Genomic DNA, 22,721 nt, shown 5'->3' on the forward strand with positions numbered 1-22,721 from the left:
CTGAAAAGCGATAGAGGCTTTCACTGATGGAACTCCATTCATTCAATTATATTTATTGAGCGCTTACTGAGTGCAGAGCACAGTACTAAGTGCTTGGGGAGTACAAGTCGGCAACATATAGAGACGGTCCCTACCCAACAACGGGCTCACAGTCTACAAGGGGGAGACAGACAACAAAACAAAACATGTAGACAGGTGTCAAAACTGTCAGAATATATAGAATTATAGCTACATGCACATCATTAGCAAAATAGAGTAGCAGATAGGTACAAGTAAAATAAATAGAGTAATAAATCTGTACAAATATAAACAAGTGCTATGGGGAGGGGAAGGAGGTAGGGCAGGGGAGAGGAAAAAGGGGGCTCAGTCTGGGAAGGCCTACTGGAGGAGGTGAGCTCTCAGTAGGGCTTTGAAGGGAGGAAGAGAGCTAGTTTGGTAGATATGTGGAGGGAGGGCATTCCAGGCCGGGGGCAAGGACATGGGCCAGGGGTTGACGGCGGGACAGGCAAGAACCAGGCACAATGAGGTGGTAAGCAGCGGAGGAGCGGATGGCGCAGGCTGGGCTGTAGAAGGAGAGAAGGGAGGTGAGGTAGGAGGGGGCGAGGTGATGGAGAGCCTTGAAGCTGGGAGTGAGGGGTTTTTGCATGATGCGTAGGTTGACAGGCAACCACTGGAGATTTTTGAGGAGGGGAGTGACATGCCCAGAGCGTTTCTGTACAGAGAAAATCCGGGTAGCAGAATGAAGTATAGACTGAACCAGGGAGAGACAGGAGGATGGGAGACCAGAGAGGAGGCTGGTGCAGTAATCCAGTCAGGATAGGAGGAGAGATTGAACCAGCAAGGTAGCGTTTTGGAACTCTAGTTTCCAGAACCCAGGTTAATAAGTCATCACAACAGGAGGAACCATTTGCTTCTCATTCTTTCTCAAGCCAGGAATTTCTCCTTCCCATCATCCCATTCTCAAAACCTCAGTCCCCTGCCCCACCCCACTCAGCCTGGGGGCAGATCAGAGGATGGATTCAGAGGAATCTCTAGCTGTCTCGAGCTTTGAAATCAGAAGGTGTCAGAAAATGAAATCGATCAATTGACTGACTGAATGAGAAGCTGACTGTCTAAGGTGGTATATAAGATGAAGCTGAAACCACCCACAGTTGGTGTAGATTGTCAGTAATATTAGAAACTGTTGGGATGCAGATGCGGTTGTTTCCATGGGAACCCTGGGCTGCAGCACAATTGCTGCAGCTTTAGGGACTGGGCATTTATCTCCGCAGGACCTCAGGGACCTCACAGGCAGAGGATTTTGGCATCGGCCAGGACACGAGGTCCCATCTGAGTTAATCCTCCAGGGGTTCCCCACAGAGCAGTGGCTTCTTTATCTTTGGGGATGGGGGACTCTCTTAAAAACATTTCCCTGCCCAGAGGAGATCAGAGAGGGGCTGAGGGTGCCATGCTGTCCCTTCCTTCATAGCCAGCTGCACCCAAGAACTAGAGTGGAGGGAGGACCATCCCAAGCTAGCAGAGGTCAGAGCCCTACAGCCTTAAGCTGTCCCAGTAAGTGTGACCAGGTGGTGTTGGAGGGGGAGGGAGAGACCATGATGAGGTTGCAACAGATGGAGCCATTCAGGGGAAATGCTCACACATGGGGCCAGTGTCAGACTTTGGGGCAGGGCTACATCCTCAAAGATGCAGGGGGGCTTTCGGGAGGTAAGTATTTGACAGTGCAGTGGCCCCAACCATCACTCGTCCCCCCTTCCTCATCCACCTCCATCCAGCTAACATGTCCAGCTGGGGCCTTGCTGCACAGCGTCAGCATTATGCTGTGGTTACTTTGGCCTGGTGTATGTCCTGGATGTCAGAAAATGTTTCTGGTGAGAAATGACAGGGAGGGAATGAGAGAGTGTGATTAGTTCTAGACCACCAGCACTATCATCAACTCCTCCTTGCAGGAATGTTGGGTGAACACACTGGAGGTAAGAGATTCAGTACCTACCCTCCTGGACTTACCAGTCTGCTGGGCTAGACTGATCAAAAAGAATTTACAGCTAGGGGGAAATAAAAATGGAAAGGTGGATGCACAGCTTAATAAGTACTTAGTAATGTGAATCTATAAGTGGGGAACTACAATGAGCAGTTGTGAATATGTACATGCAGAGGTGGTATCTGGCCTGATTCGGCGTGGGGAGAAGAAACATAAATCTGGGCAAAATTGAAGGGAGACAGAGATTCGGGAAGAAAGAAGGATCTAAGCCATGTGTTGGAGAAGGGAATGTCCTTTTCATTCATTCAATTGTATTTACTGAGTGCTTACTGTGTGCAGAGCAGTGTACTAAGTGCTTGGGAAGTACAAATCGGCAACATATAGAGAAGGAACCTACCCAATAACGGGCTCACAGTCTAGAAGGGGAAGACGGACAATAAAACAAAACAAGTAGACAGGTGACGATGCCATCAGAATAAATGGAATTATAGCTATATACACATCATTAATAAAATAAATAGAGTAATAAATATGTACAAACATACATGAGTACTGTGAGGAGGAGAAGGGGGTAGGGCAGGGGGAGGATTGGGGGAGGAGAAGAGGAGGAGGAGAGGAAAAGGGAGAAGATCTATTTCTAAGGGCTGCAGGGTAGTTGGTAAAGAGGGAAAGGGAAACACGGAGGAGAATACCAGTCAAAAGCCTGAAGACAGTGGCAGGGAGTTGACTGTAGTCAACCAGACTTCAGTTTGTTTCATTTTCCTCTGAGAACCACAATCAGATTGGTTGTGTCGGCGGCTGTGTGTGTGTCCAAGGTGGGGCCGGGGAGGCAGTGAGCAAACCCTGGCTGGCGGAGGGCTGGAGGGGAGGAGGAGAAGGGAATCTTCTCCCATCATCTTCCAGGGAAACAGTGTGTCTGGGCCCGGGGAGAGGCAAAGAGTAGTGGCAGTAGTAAGGGGACCTGGGTTCTAATCCTGACTGCTATTCATTCATTCATTCATTTATTCATTCATTCAATCGTAGTGATTGGGCACTTACTGTGTGCAGAGAACTGTACTAAGTCCTTGGAAAGTACAATTCGGCAACAGACAGACAATCCCTACCCAACCACGAGCTCGGGGACCTGGGTTCTAATCCTGACTCTGCCCCTTGACTGCTGGGTGATGTTGCTCAAGGCACTTTGCTTCTCTGTGCCACAAATACCGCATCTGTAAAATGGGAATTAAGACTGAGCCCTAAGTGCTCCGTAAATACCAATGCTTGATTCACTGATGGCTACTTACCCCTGCCCCCTCTCAGGATCATGCCTGGAGAGTTTCCAGTACCCTACCAGTCTCAGGCAAGGGAGGAAGAGTCAAGAAGAGGGATACCCATTCCATTCCTAGCTTGGGCAGTGGCTAGCGAGTGGAAGGCAATCCGCTCCAGGTCAAAAGGCACCTGTTCTGGACAGCAGTGGCAGGGGAGATAGTCGAGGGTGGAGACTCAGGTTTACTGGGTGGAAGAAGGCAATGGTAAACCACTTCTCTATTTTTACCAAGAAAACTCTATGGATACAGTACCAGAACACTTGTCGATGGAGGTGGGGCATTCTGGGAGAGATGCGTCCATGGAGTCGCTATGGCTCGGAGGCGAATCGACAGCATACGTCAAGACACGCCAGACCGCTGCACATATTAATCCTACTGAACACTACAGGTGACAGATAAATACAACAGATTGATTTAATAATAATGATGATGGTATTTGTTAAGCGCTCACTATGTGTGAAGCACTGTTCTAAGCGCTGACAAACTCCTAAAGGAATTAGTGTTGATTACTTCATCGATGCTATCAATCCATCATATTTATTAAGCACGTATGGTATGCAGAGTCTACCTCCTAGACTGTTGCCTCCTGATGGGCAGGAAAATAGCTGCCAACTCCGTTGGATTGAACTCTCCCAAGCACTTAGTACAGTGCTCTGCACACAATGAGTATTCAGTAAATACCATTGAGCTATTGATTGATGGGTTTATGCCTCTACATGTATCAATACTATTGAACTCTACAGGTGAGCAATGAATACAACTGCTTTATTTATTAGAATGGGAAGCAATCCTATTTACTGATCACTTACAGTGTGTAGAGCACTGTACTAAGTGCTTGAGAGAGTACAATATGACATCATTTGTAGAAGTGTTACCTGCCCAAAAGGAACTTACAGTCTGGAGGGAATGCCAGTGATTCTAAATTGAAGTTCCCCTCTTCCTTTCCAGGGAGCCGGCATCATCTCCCAGAAATGACCAACATCTCCACTGTGACTGAATTCCTCCTCCTAGGGTTCTCTGACATCCAGGAGCTGCAGCTGGTCTATGCCACGCTGTTCCTCCTTGTCTACCTGGCGGCTCTTCTGGGGAATCTCCTCATCGTTGCTGTCACCACCCTCGACCAGCGTCTCCGCACCCCCATGTACTTCTTTCTCAAGAACTTGTCCTTCATAGACCTCTGCTACATTTCTACAACGGTCCCCAAATCCATTGTCAACTCCTTGACCAGTGACAGCTCCATCTCCTTTCTGGGTTGTGTCTCACAGCTCTTCCTAGTGATCTTGTTTGCCGCTTCAGAGTTTTTTCTCCTCACTGCAATGTCTTATGACCGCTATGCCACCATCTGCTCCCCGCTGCACTATGAGCTCATCATGAACAAAACAGTCTGTGTGTGCATACTAGCACCATGCACTAGCATACTAGCAGCGTCATGGCTCAGTGGGGGTCTGTTTGGAGTCTTGCTTTCAGCTTCCACTTTCTCACTGACTTTTTGTGAGTCCAATATTGTTGAGCAGTTCTTCTGTGACGTCCCCCCTCTGCTGAAGATCACCTGCTCTGAAGTCCACATTGCCATTGACGTGAGTGTGGCTGGTGGGTTCATCTTAAATATTGTCTGCTTCATTTACATCTTCCTCTCCTACATCTTCATCTTCTCAGCCGTGCTGAGGATGCCGTCCTCCGAGGGCCGAACCAAAGCCTTCTCCACCTGCCTGCCCCATCTCACTGTCATCATCATTTTTCTCGTTACTGGAGCATTTGCCTATCTCAGACCACCTTCAGACTCACCCTCGGCTCTGGATCTGCTGGTTTCCATGTCCTATACCGTGGTGCCCCCCACTGTGAACCCCCTTATCTACAGCCTGAGGAACAGGGACCTGAAGGCTGCCCTGGGCAGGATCCTAAAGGGGACATTCCCCCAGCATCCATTCTGGGACAAAATGTCTGTGTCCATGTACTAATAATCCCCTACCACCCCTTTAAAAGAGGAATTGCCCTTAGACGTATCCATATATATCACTGACCCAGAGTCCCAAAGAACAAGTCCGTATATTCAGGATTTGTCAAGGTCCGGGAGGTTGGCTGATAAGATTAGGTCATGAGTGGCAAGGCATTCTCTAGCAAGCCTCATGGCTCAATGGCATGTGAATGGGTGTCACATGACCTGAGTTCTAATCCCAGCTCGGCCCCTGTCCGGCTGTGTGACCTGGGGTTGGTGTCTTACCATTCCTGGGATCTTAGTTCCTCTTACACTCTGAGCCCCTGTGGGACAGGAAACGTGTCTCTTTGGACTGTAATTTCATCTTCCTACCTCCTTCTCCTCCCCACAGCACCTGTATATATGTTTGTACAGATATATTCCTCTATTTTACTTGCACATATTTACTATTCTATTTATTTTGTTAATGATGTGCATTTAGCCTTAATTGTATTTATTCTGATGATGTGATACCTGTCCACATGTTTTGTTTTGTTGTCTGTCTCCCCCTTCTAGACTGTGACCTCGTTGTTGGGTAGGGACCATCTCTATATGTCGCCAACTTGTACTTCTCAAGCGCTTAGTACAGTGCTTTGCACACAGTAAGCGCTCAATAAATACAATTGAATGAATGAATGAATCTTTGGGCTGTAAGCTCATTGTGGGCACGGATTGGATCTACCAACTCCATTGTATTGTATACTTCAAAGTGCTTAGTACAATGTAATGCACACAGTAAACACTCAACAAATACCATTGATCGATTGAATTATTTATCATCACGTGGCACAGACTTTGACACAGAAATTGTTAACACCGAATAATAAAAATAATTATAATCATCGTGTTTGAAAAGCAATAGAGACATTCACTGAGGGATCTCCATTCATTCAATTGTATTTATTGAGCACTTACTGTGTGCAGAGCACTGGACTAAGCACTTGGGGAGTACAAGTCGGTAACATATAGAGACGGTCCCTACCCAACAACGGGCTCACAGTCTACAAGGGGGAGACAGACAACAAAACAAAACATGTAGACAAGTGTCAAAACTGTCAGAATAAATAGAATTATAGCTATATGCACATCATTAACAAAATAGAGTAGTACATATGTACAAGTAAAATGAATAGAGTCATAAATCCTTACAAATATATACCAGTGCTGTGGGGAGGGGAAGGAAGTAGGGTAGGGGGGATGGGGTGGAGGAGAGGAAAAAGGGGGCTCAGTCTGGGAAGGCCTCCTGGAGGAGGTGAGCTCTCAGTAGGGCTTTGAAGGGAAGAAGAGAGCTAGCTTGGCGGACGTGGGGAGGGAGGGCATTCCAGGCCATGGGAAGGACGTGGGCCAGGGGTCGACGGCGGGACGGGCAAGAACGAGGCACAGAGTGGAGGATAGTGGCAGAGGAGCGGAGGGTGCAGGCTGGGCTGTAGAAGGAAAGAAGGGAAGTGATGTAGGTGGGGGTGAGGTGTTGGAGAGTCTTGAAGCTGGGAGTGAAGGGTTTTTGCATGATGCGTGGGTTGACAGGAAACCAGTGGAAATTTTTGAGGCCGAGAGTGACATGCCCAGAGTGTTTCTGTACAGAGAAAATCTGGGCAGCAGAATGAAGTATACACTAAACCAGGGAGAGACAGGAGGATGGGAGATCAGAGAGGAGGCTGGTGCAGTAATCCAGTCGGGATAGGATGAGAGATTGAACCAGCAAGGTAGCAGTTTGGAACTCCAATTTCCAGAACCCAGGTTAGTAAGTCATCACAACAGGAGGAACCATTTGCTTCTTATTCTTTCTCAAGCCAGGAATTTCTCCTTCTCATCATCCCATTCTCAAAACCTCAGTCCCCTGCCCCACCCAACTCAGACTGGGGGCAGATCAGAAGATCTATTCAGAGGAATCTCTTGCTCTCTCAAGCTTTGAAATCATAAGGTGTCAGAAAATGAAATTGAACAATTGACTGACTGAATGAGAAGCTGTCTAAGGTGGTATATGAGATGAAGCTGAAACCACCCACAGTTGATGTAGATTGTCAGTAATATTAGAAACAGTTGGGATGTTGGGATGCAGATGCTGTTGTTTCCATGGGAACCCTGGGGTGCAGCACCATTGCTGCAGCTTTAGGAACTGTGCATTTATCTCCGTAGGACCTCAGGGACCTCACAGGCAGAGGATTTAGGCAACGGCCAGGACACGAGGTCCCACCTGAGTTGATCCTCCAGGGGTTCCCCATGGAGCAGTGGCTGCTTTATCTTTAGGGATGGGGGATTCCCTGAAGAACATCCCCCTGTCCACAAGAGATAAGAGAGGGGCTGAGGGTGCCATGCTGTCCCTTCCTTCATAGACAGCTGCACCCAAGAACTGGAGTGGAGAGAGGACCATCCCAAGCTAGCAGAGGTCAGAGCCCTGCAGCCTTACGCTGCCCCAGTCAGTGTGACCAGGGAGTGTTGGAGGGGGAGGGAGAGACCATGATGGGGATGCAACAGATGGAGCCATTCAGGGGAAATGCTCACACATGGGGCCAGTGTCGGACTTTAGGGGCAGGAGGGCTTTCAGGAGGGTAAGTATTTGACAGTGCAGTGGTCCCAACCATCACTCGTCTCCCCTTCCTCATCCACCTCCATCCAACTAACATTTCTGGCTGGGGCCCTGCTGCACAGCGTCAGCATTGTGCTGTGGTCACCTCGGCCAGGAGTGGGTTCTGGATCTCAGAAAATGTTTCTGGTGAGAAATGACAGGGAGGGAATGAGAAAGCGTGATTGGTTCTAGAACACGAGCACTATCATCAACTCCTCCATACAGAAATGTTGGGTGAACACAATGGAGGTAAGAGATTCAGTCCTTTCTCTCCTGGACATACCAGTCTGCTGGGCAAGACTGATCCAAAATAATTTACATCTAGGGGGAAATAAGCATGAAGATGTGAATGCACAGCTTAATAACTTCTTCCATAGTAATGTGAATCTATACGTAGGGAAGAGCTATGAGCAGTTTTGAATGTGTAAATGCAAAGGTGGCATCTGGGCTGATTCGGCATGGGGAGAGGAAACATTAATCTGGGCAAATTTAGAGGGAGAGGGAGATTCGGGCAGAAGGAAGGATCTGAGCCATGTGTTGGAGAAGGGAATGTCCTTGGAGAGGCACAGGGAGCAGATCTGTCTCCAAGGGCTGGAGGGGAGTTGGTGAAGAGGGAAGGGAAACATGGAGGAGAACACTGGTTAAAAGCCTTGAAGCTAGTGGCAAGGAGTTGATTGGAGTCAACCTGACTTTAGTCTGTTTCATTTTCCTCTGAGAACCACAATCTGATTTGTTGTGTTGGCGGCTATGTGTGTATCCAAGGTGGGGCAGGGGAGGCAGTGAACAAACCTTGGCCGGCAGAGGTCTGGAGGGGAGGAGGAGAAGGGAATCTTCTCCCATCACCTTCCGGGGAAAAAGTGTGTCTGGGCCCAGGAGAGGCAAATAGTAGTGGAAGTAGTAAGGGGACCTGGGTTCTTATCCTGACTCTGCTATTAATTAATTCATTCTTTCAATCGTATTTATTGAGTACTTACTATGTGTAGAGAACTGTACAAAGTGCTTGGAAAGTACAATTCAGCAACAGAGACAATCCCTACCCAACAATGAGCTCGGGGACCTGGGTTCTAATTCTGGCTCTGCCCCCTGACTGCTGGGTAACATTGGGCAAGGCACTTTGCTTCTCTGTGCCCCAAATACCGCATCTGTAGAATGGGAATTGACTGAGCCCTAAGTACTCAGTAAATACCATTGTTTGATTAATTGATGGGAACATACCCCTGCCCCCTCTCAGGATCACACCTGGAGAGTTTCCAGTACTCTACCATTCTCAGCTAAGGGAGGGAGAGTCAAGCAGAGGGAATCCCATTCCATTCCTAGCTTGGGCAGTGGCTAGCGAGTGGAAGGCAATCCGCTCCAAGTCAAAAGTCACCTGTTCTGGGCAGCAGTGGCAGGGGAGATAGTCGAGGGTGGAGACTCAGGTTTACTGGGTGGAAGAAGGCAATGGTAAACCACTTCTCTATTTTTACCAAGAAAACTCTATGGATACAGTACCAGAACACTTGTCGATGGAGGTGGGGCATTCTGGGAGAGATGCGTCCATGGAGTCGCTATGGCTCAGAGGCGAATCGACGGTATAAGTCAAGACGTGCCAGACTGCTGCACATATTAGTTCTATTGAACACACAGGTGACAGATACATACGACAGGTTGATTTAATAATAATGATGATGGTATTTGTTAAGCGCTCACTATGTGTGAAGCACTGTTCTAAGCACTGGCAAACTCCAAAAGGAATTACTGTTGATTACTTCATCGATGCTAACAATCCATCGTATTTATTAAGCACGTATGGTATGCAGAGTCTACCTACTAGACTGTAACCTCCTGGTGGGCAGGAAAATATCTGCCAACTCCATTGGACTGAACTCTCCCAACCATTCATTCATTCAATCAATCGTATTTATTAAGTGCTTACTGTGTGCAGAGCACTGTACTAAGCGCTTGGGAAGTACACAGGTCGGCAACATAGAGAGACGGTCCCTACCCAACAACGGGCTCACAGTCTAGAATGGGGAGAAAGACAACAAAACGAAACATGTGGACAGGTGTCAAAATTGTCAGAATAAATAGAATTGAAGCTATATGCGAATCATTAACAAAATAAATAGAATTGTAAATATGTACAAGTAAAATAAATAGAGTAATACATCTGTACAAATATATATACAAGTACTGTGGGGAGGGGAAGGAGATAGGGCGGGGGGATGGGGATAAGGAGAGGAAAAGGGGGGCTCAGTCTGGGAAGGCCTCCTGGAGGAGGGGAGCTCTCAGTAAGGCTTTGAAGGGAGGAGGAGAGCTAGCTTGGCGGATGTGTGGAGGGAGGGCATTTCAGGCCAGGGGAAGGACGTGGGCCGGGGGTCGATGGTGGGAAGGGCGAGAATGAGGTACAGTGAGGAGGTTAGCGGCAGAGGAGCGGAGGGTGTGGGCTGGGCTGTAGAAGGAGAGAAGGGAGGTGAGGTGGGAAGGGGGCGAGGAGATGGAGAGCCTTGAAGCCGAGAGTGAGGAGTTTTTGCTTGATGCGTAGGTTGACAGGCAGCCACTGGAGATTTTTGAGGAGGGGAGTAACATGCCCAGAGCGTTTCTGCAGAAAGATGATCTGGGCAGCAGAGTGAAGTATAGACTGAAGTGCAGAGAGACAGGAGGATGGGAGATCAGAGAGGAGGCTGATTCAATCATATTTATTGAGCGCTCACTGTGTGCAGAGCACTAAGGCTGATGCAGTAATCCAGTCGGGATAAGATGAGAGATTGAGCCAGCAAGGTAGCGGTTTGGACGGAGAGGAAAGGGCGGATCTTGGTGATGTTGTGGAGGTGAGACCAGCAGGTTTTGATGACGGATTGGATGTGTGGGGTGAACGAGAGTGCCGAGTCGAAGATGACACCAAGGTTGCGGGCTTGTGAGATGTGGAAGGGTGGTAGTGCCGTCTACAGTGATGGGAAATTCAGGAAGAGGGCAGGGTTTGGGAGGGAAGATAAGCAGTTCAGTCTTGGACATACTGAGTTTTAGATGGCGGGCAGACATCCAGATGGAGATGTCCTGAAGGCAGGAGGAGACACGAGCCTGGAGGGAGGCAGAGAGCAGGGGCAGAGATGTAGATTTGGGTGTAATCAGCGTAAAGATGATAGTTGAAGCCGTGGGAGCGAATGAGTTCACCAAGGGAGTGAGTGTAGGTAGAGAACAGAAGGGGACCAAGAACTGACCCTTGAGGAACCCCTACAGTAAGGGGATGGGAGGGGGAGGGGGAGCCCGCAAAGGAGACTGAGAATGAACGGCCGGAGAGATAAGAGGAGAACCAGGAGAGGACAGAGTCTGTGAAGCCGAGGTTGCATAGCGTCTTGAGGAGAAGGGGGTGGTCCACAGTGTCGAAGGCAGCTGAGAGGTCATGGAGGATTAGGATAGAGTAGGAGCACTTAATACAGTGCTCTGCACACATTGAGTATTCAGTAAATGCCACTGAGCTATTGCTTGATGTGTTCATACCCCTACATGTATCAATACTATTGAACTCTATAGGTGATCAATGAATACAACTGCTTTATTTATTAAAATGGGAATCAATCATATTTATTGATAACGTACAGTGTTTAGAGCGCTGTACTAAGTGCTTGGGAGGGTACGGTATGATATAATTTGTAGAAGTGTTACCTGCCCAACTTACAGACTGGAGGGAATGCCAATGTTTCTGAATTGAAGTTCCCCTCTTCCTTTCCAGGGAGTCAGCATCACCTCCCAGAAATGACCAACATCTCCACCGTGGCTGAATTCCTCCTCCTGGGGTTCTCTGACATCCAAGAGCTGCAGTTGGTCTATGCCACGCTGTTCCTCCTTGTCTACCTAGCGGCCCTTCTGGGGAATCTCCTCATTGTTGCTGTCACCACCCTCGAACAGCGTCTCCATGCCCCCATGTACTTCTTTCTCAAGAACTTGTCCTTCATAGACCTCTGCTACATTTCTACGACGGTACCCAAATCCATTGTCAACTCCTTGACCAGTGACAGCTCCATCTCCTTTCTGGGTTGTGTCTCGCAGCTCTTCCTAGTGATCTTCTTTGGCCTTTCAGAGTTTTTAGTCCTCACTGCAATGTCTTATGACCGCTATGCCGCCATCTGCTCCCCACTGCACTATGAGCTCATCATGAACGAAACAGCCTGTCTGTGCATACTAGCAGTGTCATGGCTCACTGGGGGTCTGTTTGCAGTCTTGTTTTCAACTTCTACCTTCTCACTGACCTTTTGTGGGTCGAATACTGTTCAGCAGTTCTTCTGTGACGTCCCCTCTCTACTGAAGATCTCCTGCTCTGAAGTCCACATTGCCATTGACGTGAGTGTGGCTGTTGGGTTAGTCTTAGATGCCGTCTGCTTCATTTACATCATCCTCTCCTACGTCTTGATCTTCTCAGCCGTGCTGAGGATGCCGTCCTCCGAGGGCCGAACCAAAGCCTTCTCCACCTGCCTGCCCCATCTCACTGTCATCATCATTTTTCTCTTTACCGCAGCGTTTGCCTATCTCAAACCACCTTCAGACTCACCCTCTGCTCTAGACATGTTGGTTTCCATGTTCTACACCGTGGTGCCCCCCACTGTGAACCCCCTTATCTACAGCCTGAGGAACAGGGATCTGAAGGCTGCTCTGGGCAGGATCCTAAAGGGGACATTCTTCCCCCAACATCCATCCTGGGACAAAATGTCTGTGTCCATGTACCAATAATCCCCTACCCCACCTTAAAAAAGAAATTGCCATTAGACATATCTTGGTGTCATCCTCGACTCCGCTCTCTCGTTCACCCCTCACATCCAAGCCATTACCAAAACCTGCCGGTCTCAGCTCCGCAACATTGCCAAGATCCTCCCTTTCCTCTCCATCTAAACCAATACCCTGCTCATTCAAGCTCTCATCCTATCCCGTCTGGATTACTGTATCAGCCTCCTCTCCGATCTCCCATCCTCCTGTCTCTCCCCACTTCAATCCATACTTCACGCCGCTGCCCGGATTGTCTTTGTCCAGAAACGCTCTGGGCATGTTACTCCCCTCCTCAAAAATCTCCAGTGGCTACCAGTCAACCTACACATCAGGCAGAAACTCCTCACCCTCGGCTTCAAGGCTCTCCATCACCTCGCCCCCTCCTACCTCACCTCCCCTCTCTCCTTCTGACAGCCCAGCCCACACCCTCCGCTCCTCTGCCGCTAATCTCACTGTGCCTTGTTCTCGCCTGTCCCGCCGTCGACCCCCAGCCCACATCATCCCCCTGGCCTGGAATGCCCTCCCTCTGCACATCCACCAAGCTAGCTCTCTTCCTCCCTTCAAGGCCCTACTGAGAGCTCGCCTCCTCCACGAGGCCTTCCCAGACTGAGCCCCCTCCTTTCTCTCCCCCTCGTCCCCCTCTCCATCCTCCCTGCCTTACCTCCTTCCTTACCTCCTTCCCCTCCCCACAGCACCTGTATATATGTTTGCAAGCATTTATTACTCTATTTATTTATTTATTTTATTTGTACATATTTATTCTATTTATTTTATTTTGGTAATATGTTTTGTTTTGTTCTCTGTCTCCCCCTTCTAGACTGTGAGCCCACTGTTGGGTAGGGACCGTCTCTATATGTTACCAACTTGTACTTCCCAAGCGCTTAGTACAGTGCTCTGCACACAGTAAGCGCTCAATAAATACAATTGAATGAATGAATGAATGAATATATACCACTGAACCAAAGGCCCAAAGAACAACTCTGGATATTCAGGATTTGTCAAGGTCCGGGAGGTTGGCTGATAGGACTAGGTAGTGATTGACAATGCATTCCCTAGGAGGCTTCATGGCTAAATGGCACGTGAATGGGTGTCACATCACCTGAGTTCTAATCCCAGCTTGGCCACTGGCCTGCTGTGTGACCTGGCCTTAGTGTCTTACCATTCCTGGGCTCTCACTTCCTCTTACACTCTGAACCCTTGTGGGACAGAAAACGTGTCTGATTGGATTGTAATTTCATCTTCTTCTCCCAATCCCCCAGACTCACCGGAAAAGGAGGAGGTGTCGGTTTCCTTCTCGCCCCCCAATGTCGCTTTCGCACTATCCCTCCTCCCGCTTCCCTTTCCTTCCCTTCCTTTGAAGCCCACATTATTCGCCTCTACCACCCCGTCCAGATTCTTGTAGCCGTCATCTACCGCCCTCCGGGCCCCACTTCCAACTTCTTTAACGACTTTGACCCCTTCCTCACATTCCTTCTCTCCTTCTCCATGCCCACTCTGATCCTCGGAGACTTCAATATCCACATGGATATCCCTAACGACTCCTCTGCCACCCGCCTTCTATCTCTCCTTGACGCTGCCAACCTCTTCCTCCACCCCACCTCACCCACTCACCAACTTGGTCATACCCTCGACCTCATCATCTCCTACCGCTGCACTGTGTCCACCCTCACCAACTCTGTGATCCCTCTCTCTGATCATAATCTCCTCACCTGCCTCCTCACTCACACTCCTTTCCCCTGTAAATCCGTATTACTCCCTCACAGAGATCTCCGCTCTCTGGACCCCACCCATCTTTCGGAGCGCCTCACAACCCACCTCGCCGCCCTCTCCTCTCTACCCAGTCTTGATGATCAGATTACTGCTCTCAACTCTACCCTTTCTACTCAGCTAGACTCGCTCGCTCCCCTTTCCCTTCGCCGCTCTCGCACCACTAACCCACAGCCCTGGATCACTGCCACTGTCCGCCTCCTTCGCTCTTATGCTCGAGCTGCCGAACGCTGCTGGCGAAAGTCTAAACACCATGCCAACCTCGTTCACTTCAAGTTTATCCTTTCCTGCCTTAACTCAGCCCTCTCTTCTGCCAGACAAAACTATTTCTCCTCCCTTATTGACACCCATGCCCATCACCCCCCCCCCCAGCTCTTCCGTGCATTCAACTCCCTTCTCAGGCCCCCGGTTCCTCCCCCTCCTCCTTCCCTCACCCCCAACGATCTGGCCTCCCACTTCATCAACAAAATTAAATCCATCAGGTCCGACCTCCCCAAAGTCTCTTCCCCCCTTTCTCCAACCCCCCGGCTCTCAACACTCTCTGCTACTCTCCCATCCTTCCCAGCGGTATCCTCAGAGGAACTCTCCTCCCTCCTCTCAAGTGCTACTCCGGCCACCTGTGCTTCTGACCCCATTCCCTCTCATCTTATGAAATCTCTCGCTCCATCCCTTCTCCCCTCCTTAACTTCCATCTTCAACCGCTCACTCTCCACTGGTTCCTTCCCCTCTGCCTTCAAACATGCCCATGTCTCTCCCATCCTAAAAAAACCCTCTCTTGACCCCACCTCACCTTCTAGTTATCGTCCCATATCCCTCCTACCATTCCTTTCCAAACTCCTTGAACGAGTTGCCTACACGCGCTGCCTAGAATTCCTCAACAACAACTCTCTCCTCGACCCCCTCCAGTCTGGCTTCCGTCCCCTTCATTCCACGGAAACTGCCCTCTCAAAGGTCACCAATGACCTCCTGCTTGCCAAATCCAACGGCTCATACTCGGTCCTAATCCTCCTCGACCTCTCAGCTGCCTTTGACACTGTGGACCACCCCTTCTCCTCAACACGTTATCTGACCTTGGCTTCACAGACTCCGTCCTCTCCTGGTTCTCCTCTTATCTCTCCAGTCGTTCTTTCTCAGTCTCTTTTGCAGGCTCCTCCTCCCCCCTCCCATCCTCTTACTGTGGGGGTTCCCCAAGGTTCAGTGCTTGGTCCCCTTCTGTTCTCAATCTACACTCACTCCCTTGGTGACCTCATTCGCTCCCACGGCTTCAACTATCATCTCTATGCTGATGACACCCAGATCTACATCTCTGCCCCTGCTCTCTCCCCCTCCCTCCAGGCTCGCATCTCCTCCTGCCTTCAGGACATCTCCATCTGGATGTCCGCCCGCCACCTAAAGCTCAACATGTCGAAGACTGAGCTCCTTGTCTTCCCTCCCAAACCTTGTCCTCTCCCTGACTTTCCCATCTCTGTTGACGGCACTACCATCCTTCCCGTCTCACAAGCCCGCAACCTTGGTGTCATCCTCGACTCCGCTCTCTCATTCACCCCTCACATCCAAGCCGTCACCAAAACCTGCCGGTCTCAGCTCCGCAACATTGCCAAGATCCGCCCTTTCCTCTCCATCCAAACCGCTACCCTGCTCATTCAAGCTCTCATCCTATCCCGTCTGGACTACTGCACTAGCCTTCTCTCTGATCTCCCATCCTCGTGTCTCTCTCCACTTCAATCCATACTTCATGCTGCTGCCCGGATCATCTTTGTCCAGAAACGCTCTGGACATGTTACTCCCCTCCTCAAAAACCTCCAATGGCTACCGATCAATCTGCGCATCAGGCAGAAACTCCTCACCCTGGGCTTCAAGGCTGTCCATCACCTCGCCCCCTCCTACCTCACCTCCCTTCTCTCCTTCTACTGCCCAGCCCACACCCTCCGCTCCTCCACTGCTAATCTCCTCACTGTACCTCGTTCTCGCCTGTCCCGCCATCGACCCCCGGCCCATGTCATCCCCCGGGCCTGGAATGCCCTCCCTCTGCCCATCCACCAAGCTAGCTCTCTTCCTCCCTTCAAGGCCCTGCTGAGAGCTCACCTCCTCCAGGAGGCCTTCCCAGACTGAGCCCCTTCTTTTCTCTCCCCCTCGTCCCCCTCTCCATCCCCCCGTCTTACCTCCTTCCCTTCCCCACAGCACCTGTATATATGGATATATGGTTGTACATATTTATTACTCTATTTATTTATTTATTTATTTATTTTGCTTGTACATTTCTATCCTACTTATTTTATTTTGTTGGTATGTTTGGTTCTGTTCTCTGTCTCCCCCTTTTAGACTGTGAGCCCACTGTAGGGTAGGGACTGTCTCTATGTGATGCCAATTTGTACTTCCCAAGCGCTTAGTACAGTGCTATGCATATAGTAAGCGCTCAATAAATACGATTGATTGATTGATTGATTGATTGATCTTTGGGCTGCAAGCCCATTGTGAGCACTGATTGAATCTACCAACTCCATTGTATTGTACTTTTCAAAGAGCTTACTACAATGTTCTGCCCACAGTAAACACACAACACATACCATCGATCAATTGAATTATTTTGTTTCTGCTTCATCACGTGGCACAGACGTTGACACAGAAATTGTTAACACCGAATAATAAAAGTGATAATAATCATAATAATGGTGTTTGAAAGTGGACAGAGACATTCACTGATGGAACTCTAGTTTCCAGAACCCAGGTTAATGCATCATCACAACAGGAGGAGCCATTTCCATCCTATTCTTCCTCAAGCCAGGAATTTCTCCATCCCATCATCCCATTCTCAAAACCTCAGACCCCTGCCCCACCCCACTCAGCCTCGGGGAGAACCATAGGATGGATTCAGAGGACTGTCTTGCTCTGTCTAGCTTTGCAATCAGAAGGTGTCAGAAAATGAAATCACTCCATTGACTGAATGAGAAGCTCTGCCTCTCGTGTATCACCTGTAACCACCTGTAACGCAGTGGCCTCGTTATCTTTGGGGACGGGGCACTCTCTGGAGAACATCTCCCTGCCCACAGGAGATCAGAGGGGAGCTGAAGTTTCCACGCCATCCCTTCCTTCATAGCCGGCTGCACCCAAGAACTGGAGTGGAGAGAGGACCATCCCAGGCCAGCCAAAGTCAGAGCCCTCCAGCCCTACGCTGCCCCAGTGAGTGTGACCGGGAGATGGTGGAGCGGGAGGAAAAAACCAGGATGGGGATGCAAGAGATGGAGCCATTCAGGGGAAGTGCTCACACATGGGGACAGTGTCGGAATTTGGGGCAGGACTACATCCACAGAGGGGCAGGTGAGCTTTCAGGAGGGTACGTATTTGACAGTGCAGTGGCCCCAATCATCACTCATCTCCCGTTCCTCATTCATTCATTCATTCATTCAATCGTATTTATTGAGCGCATACTGTATGCAGAGCACTGTACCAAGTGTTTGGAAAGTACAAGTTGGCAACATATAGAAACGGTCCCTACCAAACAGTGGGTTCACAGTCTAGAAGGGGGAGACAGAGAACAAAACAAAATATATTAACAAAATAAAATAAATAGAATAAATATGTACAAATAAATAAATAAATAAATAATGTAATAAATACGTACAAACATAAATACATATATATGGGTGCTGTGGGGAGGGGAAGGAGGTAAGGTGGGGGGGATTGGGAGGGGAAGGAGGTAAGGCGGGGAGTGGGGAGGGAGAAGTGGAGAGGAAGGAGGGGGATCAGTCTGGGAAGGCCTCCTGGGGGAGGTGAGCTCTCAGTAGGGCCTTGAAGGGAGGAAGAGAGCTAGCTTGGGGGATGTACGAGGGGAGGGCATTCCAGGCCAGGGGGATGACGTGGGCCAGGGCTCGACAGTGGTACAGACGAGAACGAGGCACGGTGAGGAGATTAGTGGCAGAGGAGCAGAGGGTGCTGGCTGGGCTGTAGAAGGAGAGAAGGGAGGTGAGGTAAGAGGAGGCGAGGTGATGGAGAGCCTTGAAGCTGAGTGTGAGGAGCTTTTGCCTGATGCGTAGGTTGATTTTTAGCTACTGGAGATTTTTGAGGAGGGGAGTAACATGCCCAGAGCATTTCTGGACAAAGACAATCCGGGCAGAAGTGTGAAGTATGGATTGAAGTGGGGAGAGACAGGAGGATGAAAGATCGGAGAGGAGGCTGATACAGTAATCCAGACGGGATAGGATGAGAGCTTGAACGAGCAGGGTAGCGGTTTGGATGGAGAGGAAAGGGTGGATCTTGGCAATGTTGCGGAGCTGAGACCGGCAGGTTTTGGTGACGGCTTGGATGTGAGGGGTGAACGAGAGAGCGGAGTCAAGGTTGACACCAAGGTTGCTGGCTTGTGAGATGGGAAGGATGGTAGTGCCGTCAACAGTGATGGGAAAGTCAGGGAGAGGGCAGGGTTTGGGAGGGAAGACAAGTAGTTCAGTCGTGGATACGTTGAGTTTTAGGTGGCGGGCAGGCATCCAGATGGAGATGTCCTGAAGGCAGGAGGAGATGCAAGCCTGGAGGGACGGAGAGAGAGCAGGGGCAGAGATGTAGATTTCCTCATCCACTTCCGTCCAGCTAACATGGAAGTCGCTTCCTGCCCGTGGCCGTGCAGCATAGCTTCCACATTATGCTTTGGTCACTTCGGCCCGGAGTGGGTCCTGGACATCAGAAAATGTTTCTGGTGAGAAGTGACATGGAGGGAATGAGAGGGTGTGATTGGTTTTAGACCAGGAGCACTATCATCAACTCCTTCATGCAGGAGTGTTGGGTGAACACAATGTAGGTAAAAGATTCAATCCCTTCCCTCCTGGGCTTACCAGTCTGCCGGTGCTAGACTGACTGAAAAGAAGAATCTACAGCTAGGGGAAAATAAGAATGGAAAGGTGGATGCACAGATTAATAAATGCTTAGTAATGTGAATCTATAGGTAGGGAAGTGCAATGAGCAGTTGTGAATGTGTAAATGCAGAGGTCGGATCTGCCCTGATTTGGCATGGGGAGAAGAAACATCAATTTGGGCAAATTTGAAGGGAGAAGGAGATTCGGGAAGAAAGAAGGATCTAAGCCATGTTTTGGAGAAGGGAATGTCCTCTTTCATTCATTCATTATTTCAGTCGTATTTATTGAGCGCTTATTGTGCGCAGAGCAGTGTACAAAGTGCTTGGGATGTACAAATCGGCAACATATAGAGAAGGTCCCTACCTAAATACGGGCTCACCATCTAGAAGGGGAAGACGGACAACAAAACAAAACAAATAGACAGGTGACAATAACAACGGGATAAATAGAATTATAGCTATATACACATCATTAGTGAAATGAATTGAGTACTAAATATGTACAAATATACACAAGTGCTGAGGGGAGGGGAAGGGGGTAGGGTGGCGGGAGCGGGGAGGATGGGGAGGGGAGGAGGAGGAGAGGAAAAGGGAGGAGATCTATTTCCAAGGTCTAGAGGGTAGCTGGTAAAGACAGAAAGGGAAACAAGGAGGACACAGTTCAAAAGCCTTGAAGCTAGTGGCAAGGAGTTGATGGGAGCCAATCAGGCTTCAGTCTGTTTCATTTTCCTCTGAGAACCACAATCAGATTTGTTGTGTCAGCAGCTGCGTTGTGTATCCAAGGTGGGGCAGGGGAGGCAGTGAGCAAACCTTGGCTGGCGGAGGTCTGGAGGGGAGGAGGAGAAGGGAATCTTCTCCCATCACATTCCAGGGAAAAAGTGTGTCTCGGCCCAGGGATAGGCAAATAGTAGTGGTAGTAGTAAGGGGACCTGGGTTCGAATCCTGACTCTGCCATTCATTCATTCAATCATTGATTGAGTGCTTACTGTGTGCAGAGCACTGTACTAAGCACTTAGAAAGTACAATTTGGCAACAGATAGGGACAATCCCTACCCAACAACCGGCTTGGGGACCTAGGTTCTAATCCCGGCTCTGCCCCTGTTTGCTGTATGACGTTAGGCAAGTCCCTTTGCTTCTCCGTGCCTCAGATACTGCCTCTGGAAAATGGAAATTTAGAATGAGTCTCACATGCTGGAAACCCTTGAAGATAATTGTGAGGTATTTTTGTTTCATGTGAAAAGATACATGATGTCAGTGAAGGGTTTGGAGGAGAGATGTTTGAGCGCTTCTTTGTCTTCTCTTATGCTTTCATGTCATCTCTGACCCATAGCGAATGAATGGACATATCTCTCCAGGAATGCCCCATTCTCTAACTGTGAATGTTCTGGTAGTTCATCCATAGAGTTTTCTTGGTAAAAATACACAAGTGGTTTACCATTGCCTTCTTCCCTGAAGTAAACTTGAGCCTCCTCCTCGACTATCTCCCATGACACTGCTGCCCAGCACAGGCATGTTTTGACTTGCAACAGGTTGCCTTCCACCCGCTAGCCACTGCCCAAGCTAGGAATGGAACGGGTATGCCGGTGCTTAACCGTCCGTCTGGTAGCCGAGACTGGTAGAGTACTAGAAACTCTCCAGGTACAATTCTGAGCTGGGGGAGTGATGCATTAGCAAATAGTTAAATGAGTAAATGAGTGGCTAAATAGGTATGGGTTGGTGTGACTGGGTGTATTTATGTGTAAGCAGCCACAGTCAGTTGAAAGGAGCGTGTGTGTGTGTGTGTGTGTGTGTGTGTATGTGTGTGTGTGTGTGTGTGTGTGTGTGTGTGAGAGTCGCTGGCTGGGGCCCCGCAGCAGAGCGTCAGCATTATGCTGTGGTCACTGCGGCCAGAAGTGGGTCCTGGACATCAGAAAATGTTTCTGGTGGGAAATGACGGGGAGGTAATAAGAGAGTGTGATTGGTTCTAGGCCACCAGCACTATCATCAACTCCTTCATGGCAGGAATGTCTGGTGAACACAATGGAGGTAAGAGATTCAATACCTTCCCTCCTGGACTTGCCAGTCTGCTGGGCTAGACTGAGCCAAAATAATTTACAGCTAGGGGAAAATGAGCATGAAAATGTTAATGCACAGCTTAATAAATTCTTACATAGTGATGTGACTCTAAAGGCAGGTTAGAGCTATGAGCAGGTGTGAATGTGTAAATGCAGAGGTGGCATCTGGCAGATATGACATGGAGAGAAGAAACATCAACCTGGGCAAATTTGGAGGGAGAGGGAGATTGGGGCAGAATGATGGTTCTTAGCCATGTGTTGGAGACGGGAATGTCCTTGGAGAGGCAGAGGGAGAAGATCTATCTCCAAGGGCTGGAGGGGAGTTGGTGAAAAGGGAAGGGAAACACTGAGGAGAACACCCGTAAAAAGCCTTGAAGCTAATGGCAAGGAGTTGATGGGAGTCAACCAAACCTCAATCGGATTCATTTTCCTCATTTGTACAATAGCTTGTACAGTGGCTAGTGAGTGGAAGGCAATCTGCTTCAAGTCACAACGCACCTGTTCTGGGCAGCAGTGGTAGGGGAGAGAGTCGAGGGTGGAGACTCAAGTTTACTGGGTGGAAGAATGCAGTGGTAAACCACTCCTCTGTTTTTACCAAGAAAACTCTATGGATACCGTATCAAAATGCTTTCAGATGGAGGTGGAGGATTCTGGGAGAGATATGTCCATGGAGTCACTATGGGTCGGAGGCGAATCGACAGCATAAGTCAAGGCATGCCAGACCACTACACATATTAATACTATTGTACACTACAGGTGACAAATAAATACAACAGGTAGATTGAATGATAAGGATGATGTAAAATGGGGATTAAGACTGTGAGCACCTCACGCCCACCATGTGGGACAATCTGATCACCTTGTATCCGCCCCAACACTTAGTACAGTGCTTTGCACATAGTATGTGCTCAATAAATGCTGTTATTATTATTATTATTATTATTATTATTATTATTATTATTATATTTGTTAAATGCTCACTATGTGTGAAGCACTGTTCTAAACGCTGGCAAACTCCTAAAGGAATTTGTGTTGATTACTTCATCGATGCTATCAATCCATCGTATTTATTAATGCATTTATAGTATGCAGAGTCGTCTACCCACTAGACTGTTACCTCCTGGTGAGCAGAAAAATATCTGCCAACTCCATTGGATTGAACTCTCCCAAGCACTTAGTACAGTGCTCTGCACACAGTGAGTATTCAGTAAATACCATTGAGCTATTGATTGATGTGTTCATACCTCAAAATGTATCAATACTGTTGAACTCTATAGGTGATCAATGAATGCAACTGCTTTATTTATTGAAATGGGAATCAATCCTATTTATTGATCACTTACAGTGTGTAGAGCGCTGTACCAAGTGCTTGAGAGAGTACAATATGATATAATTTGTAGAAATGTTACCTGCCCAAAAGGAACATACAGTCTGGAGGAGAATGCCAATGTTTCTAAATTGAAGTTCCCCTTTTCCTTTCCATGGAGTCGG

The 22,721-nt window shown here is 48.8% G+C and overlaps 1 protein-coding gene and 1 non-coding gene across 2 annotated transcripts; both read left to right on the forward strand.

Annotated features, from left to right (window-relative positions):
• Positions 1 to 4,256: 4,256 nt before the first annotated feature.
• LOC119922756 (olfactory receptor 14A2-like) lies at positions 4,257 to 12,533 on the forward strand. Its single transcript, XM_038742423.1, has 3 exons — positions 4,257 to 4,675; positions 10,712 to 10,722; positions 11,992 to 12,533. Exons 1-3 carry the CDS (start codon positions 4,257 to 4,259, stop codon positions 12,531 to 12,533), a joined length of 972 nt encoding a protein of 323 aa, XP_038598351.1.
• On the forward strand, positions 9,048 to 9,185 carry LOC119922778. Its single transcript, XR_005448713.1, has one exon. It is a non-coding gene; the product is annotated as a small nucleolar RNA SNORA7 (small nucleolar RNA).
• Positions 12,534 to 22,721: the final 10,188 nt, after the last annotated feature.

The sequence above is a fragment of the Tachyglossus aculeatus genome, unplaced genomic scaffold, assembly GCF_015852505.1.
Source record: "Tachyglossus aculeatus isolate mTacAcu1 unplaced genomic scaffold, mTacAcu1.pri scaffold_123_arrow_ctg1, whole genome shotgun sequence".
NCBI lineage: Eukaryota > Metazoa > Chordata > Mammalia > Monotremata > Tachyglossidae > Tachyglossus > Tachyglossus aculeatus.